Raw genomic sequence first — 3743 nt, 5'->3', positions numbered from 1 at the left:
GATCGGGCGTTTTCAGTGGTAGCTCCTAGACTGTGGAATCAGCTGCCCCTCCATATTAGACAGGCTTCAACACTTGGTGTATTTAAATCTCTTCTTAAAACACATTTATATTCACTGGCTTTTAATACATTGTGAGAATTGTAATGTTTTTGTATTTTTGTCACTGACATCCTTTTGCAGCTACTTAGTCTGACCCATAGTGGTGGAGATGTTGGAATGGAAGAAACCGACTCTATGGAAAGGTGGGCTTTATACACATAATATGATTGGAATCTGGATTTTCTCTCACAAACATACACGCACTGACTGACTGGATATCTGTGTGACACATGGATACGTAACCAATCTGTGGAAGCCAGAAATCTGGCAGATTTAGTCAGAGAAAAAAAATACTTATTTAACTTAGTACATTATTTAACATGCAAATCACATTGTAACTTATGTAAAGCATTTTCCCTCTGGATTTGTGGATGATATTCTGTCTCTCTCTACTCAAATCAAATTACCGTAAAAATAAGAGACTGTTCATTTCTAGAATTGCGCCGCTCAAGGTGGCTGCATGTTGGAGTAGCTCTGTTCCATTCATTCTGAGATATTGCTTTTGAAAACTTTATTCCTCTTTTTTTCAAGATGTAAATCACTTTTTTGGATGATTACTTCCTCTGGTATCGGATGCTGTGCAGCTGGAAGGATTTTTACTGAAGCCTTTTTACTTTTGGACATTTTGTTATGATGCATAACCATGACAACAAGTGTTAAATGTGAAGAACCCTGAACTCCAGTCATGGTCAAAACCAAGCAGAGTGCCCATATATCCACCGGAGGTGAATCTCCCAGGAAGCAGCTCGCCACCAAAGCTTCCCGCAGGAGTGCCCCAGCCAGCGGAGTGAAGAAGCCTCATCTCTACAGACTCGGTACCATGGTTCTCAGGGAGATCCACCACTACCAGAAGTTCATCCAGCTGCTCATCCAGAAGCTGCCCTTCTAGCACCTGGTCCAGGAGATCGCCCAGGACTTCAAGACCAACCTGAGCTTCCAGAGCTCAGCCGTCATGGCTCCGCAGGAGGCCAGCGAGGCTCACCTGGAGGGACTCTTTGAAGACACCAGGGCCGAGGACACATCGGGACAGAACGCTACAAGAGACCCTTCCTGCCCACAGCCATCAACTCTTTAACGAAACCAGGATAATGAGCTACAACAACATTTAATTTCCTTTTGGGATTAATAAAGTATTTTTGAATTGAATTCTTTCTAAGTGAGCAAGCCTAGATAACATGTCACCTCTTTAGGCTGTGCTGCACTGTACCTCATATCGCCCAGCCTCTTGCTAATGGCTGTGCTCATTGTGTTGAGAGCTGCACTCGTCTTCTGTCCTGCCTGAGAAAGAGTCTCCTGAGTCTTCTTATATCTGCAGAGAGGAAAAGGACTGATGAATAAGTGATTGCCAGAAGTTGAAAAGAAAACGACAAGAAAAATATTTCTGACAAGGACAAATGGTTGGAACATAATAAAGTATGCAAGTCAGAAAAAAAAGACAAAAATAGAACAAACAAGAAAAACTAAGCAGATTTACCGGTGAAAAAATGGACTAGAGTGCATTAAACAACATTAGATAAGCTCCCAAACCAGCTTGTTTCTGGGAGGCCTGGGAGCTTGAGGGTTCTCTTCAGTATCTTAGCTGTTCCCAGGACTGCCCTCTTCTGGACAGAGATCTCTGAGGTTGTTCCTAGGATCTGCTGGAGCCACTCTTCCAGTTTGGGGGTCACAACACAGAGTGCTATGATGACCACTGGTACCACTGAGGCCTAGACTCTCCACAATTTCTCTATTTCCTCTTTCAGCCCTTGATCTTTCTCAAGCTTTTAGTGCTCCTTCTTCCTGATGTTACATTCACTTGGGACTGCTACATCTATCACCACTGCTTTCTTCTGTATACATATACCCAGCCATCTGACCTGCAAATGATCATTTCCTTAAAGTTTTATTAAAATACACCCAGTGATTCACAAGTTAATTTGCTAACAATTGACTGTAACTACTTAATGGCAACATTTAAAAAAAAGATCTTGCACAATCTGTTAGGATGAGAATGGTATGAGGGCCCGACGTCCACAGATGGGGGTTGTGCTCACAGCCCAACACCGTGCAGGACGCTTGGCATTTGCCAGAGAACACAGGGATTGGCAAATTCACCACTGGTGCCCTGTGCTCTTCACAGATGAAAGCAGATTCACACTGAGCACATGTGACAGATGTGACAGAGTCTGGAGACGCTGTGGAGAACCATCTGCTGCCTGCAACATCCTTCAGCATGACCGGTTAGGCAGTGGGTCAGTAATGGTGTGGGGTGGCATTTATTTGGAGGGCCACACAGCCCTCCATGTGCTCGCCAGAGGTAGCATGACTGCCATTAGGTACTGAGATGAGATCCTCAGACCCCTTGTGAGATCATATGCTGGTGTGGTTGGCCCTGGGTTCCTCCTCATGCAGGACAATGTCAGACCTTATGTGGATGGAGTGTGTCAGCAGTTCCTGCAAGATGAAGGCATTGAAGCTATGGACTGGCCCGCCCGTTCCCCAGGCCAGAATCCGATTGAGCACATCTGCACATTAGGTCTTGCTCCTTCCACCACTGTCACATTGCACCACAGACTGTCCAGGAGTTGGCAAATGCTTTAGTCCAGGTCTGGGAGGAGATCCCTCAGGAGACTATCTGCCACCTCATCAGGAGCACGCCCAGGTGTTGTAGGGAGGTCATACAGGCACATGGAGGCCACACACAATACTGAGCCTCATTTTGACGCGTTTTAAGGACATGACATCAAAGTTGGATCAGCCTCTAGTATGTTTTTCCACTTTAATTTTGTGTGTGACTCTAAATCCAGGCCTCCATTGGTTAATAAATTTGAATGCTGTTGATAATTTTTGTGTGATTTTGTTGTCACCACATTCAACTTTGTACAGAACAAAGTATTCAATGAGAATATGTCATTCATTCAGATCTAGGATGTGTTATTTGAGGGTTCTCTTTATTTTTTTGAGGTAGGTAGGTAGGTACATTTATTTATATAGCACTTTTCAGCACAAGGCAACTCAAAGTGCTTGAGCAGTGTATATATATATAAATGCTATTTTGTTATTAGCTATGATGGTATGATAATGATCTGGGGGTAATCAGTTCTTACTGTTCCTTGTTCCCAATTCAGTCGTCATGTGCAACTATCACAGATTATCACAGCTGCCCACTGCTCCACTTGTGTATATCTCATATGTGATGGGTCAAATGCAGAGAACAAATTTTGTCATTGTATGTGTACATACAATGAGGACAACATATTCAAAATTCAATTCAATTCAAAAATACTTTATTAATCCCAAAAGGAAATTAAATGTTGACGTAGCTCATTTAAATCAAGAATTTATTATAGATGGTGATGGCTGTGGGCAGGAAAGATCTCCTGTAGCGGTCCATTTTACAACTAATCTGAAGAAGCCTTTGACTAAAGAGACCCTGTTTTTCGATGACGGTCTCATGAAGAGGATGGTCAGGGTTGTCCATGATTTCCTTGATTTTATGCAAAATCCTTCTCTGCATCATCATCTCCAGAGGTTCCACAGTCATCCCCAGAACAGAACCAGCTTTCTTTATCAGGTTGTTGAGCCTTTTTAGGTCCCTGGCTCTGATGCTGCTGCCCCAACAGATGATGGCAGAGGAGATGACACTCTCAACAACAGACTTATAG

General features: G+C 43.4%; 1 protein-coding gene across 10 annotated transcripts in view; it reads right to left on the bottom strand.

Annotated features, from left to right (window-relative positions):
* tpd52l2b (tpd52 like 2b) overlaps nucleotides 1-3743 on the bottom strand; it is an 87187-nt gene that overhangs the window by 19177 nt on the left and 64267 nt on the right. For 8 of the 10 annotated variants that reach the window (XM_037977112.1, XM_037977108.1, XM_037977109.1 and 5 more), the window contains one exon: nucleotides 1307-1408. In XM_037977112.1, the coding sequence (XP_037833040.1) occupies nucleotides 1307-1408 (102 nt within the window). Of the gene's footprint in view, nucleotides 1-651; nucleotides 1169-1306; nucleotides 1409-3743 lie in introns of those variants that run through there. The other 2 variants (XM_037977117.1, XM_037977115.1) reach the window with 1 other exon arrangement.

Source organism: Kryptolebias marmoratus, linkage group LG8 (assembly GCF_001649575.2).
Source record: "Kryptolebias marmoratus isolate JLee-2015 linkage group LG8, ASM164957v2, whole genome shotgun sequence".
Lineage (NCBI taxonomy): Eukaryota > Metazoa > Chordata > Actinopteri > Cyprinodontiformes > Rivulidae > Kryptolebias > Kryptolebias marmoratus.
Note: the sequence above shows the minus strand (reverse complement) of the source record. Positions and strands in the feature narration are given on the sequence as shown.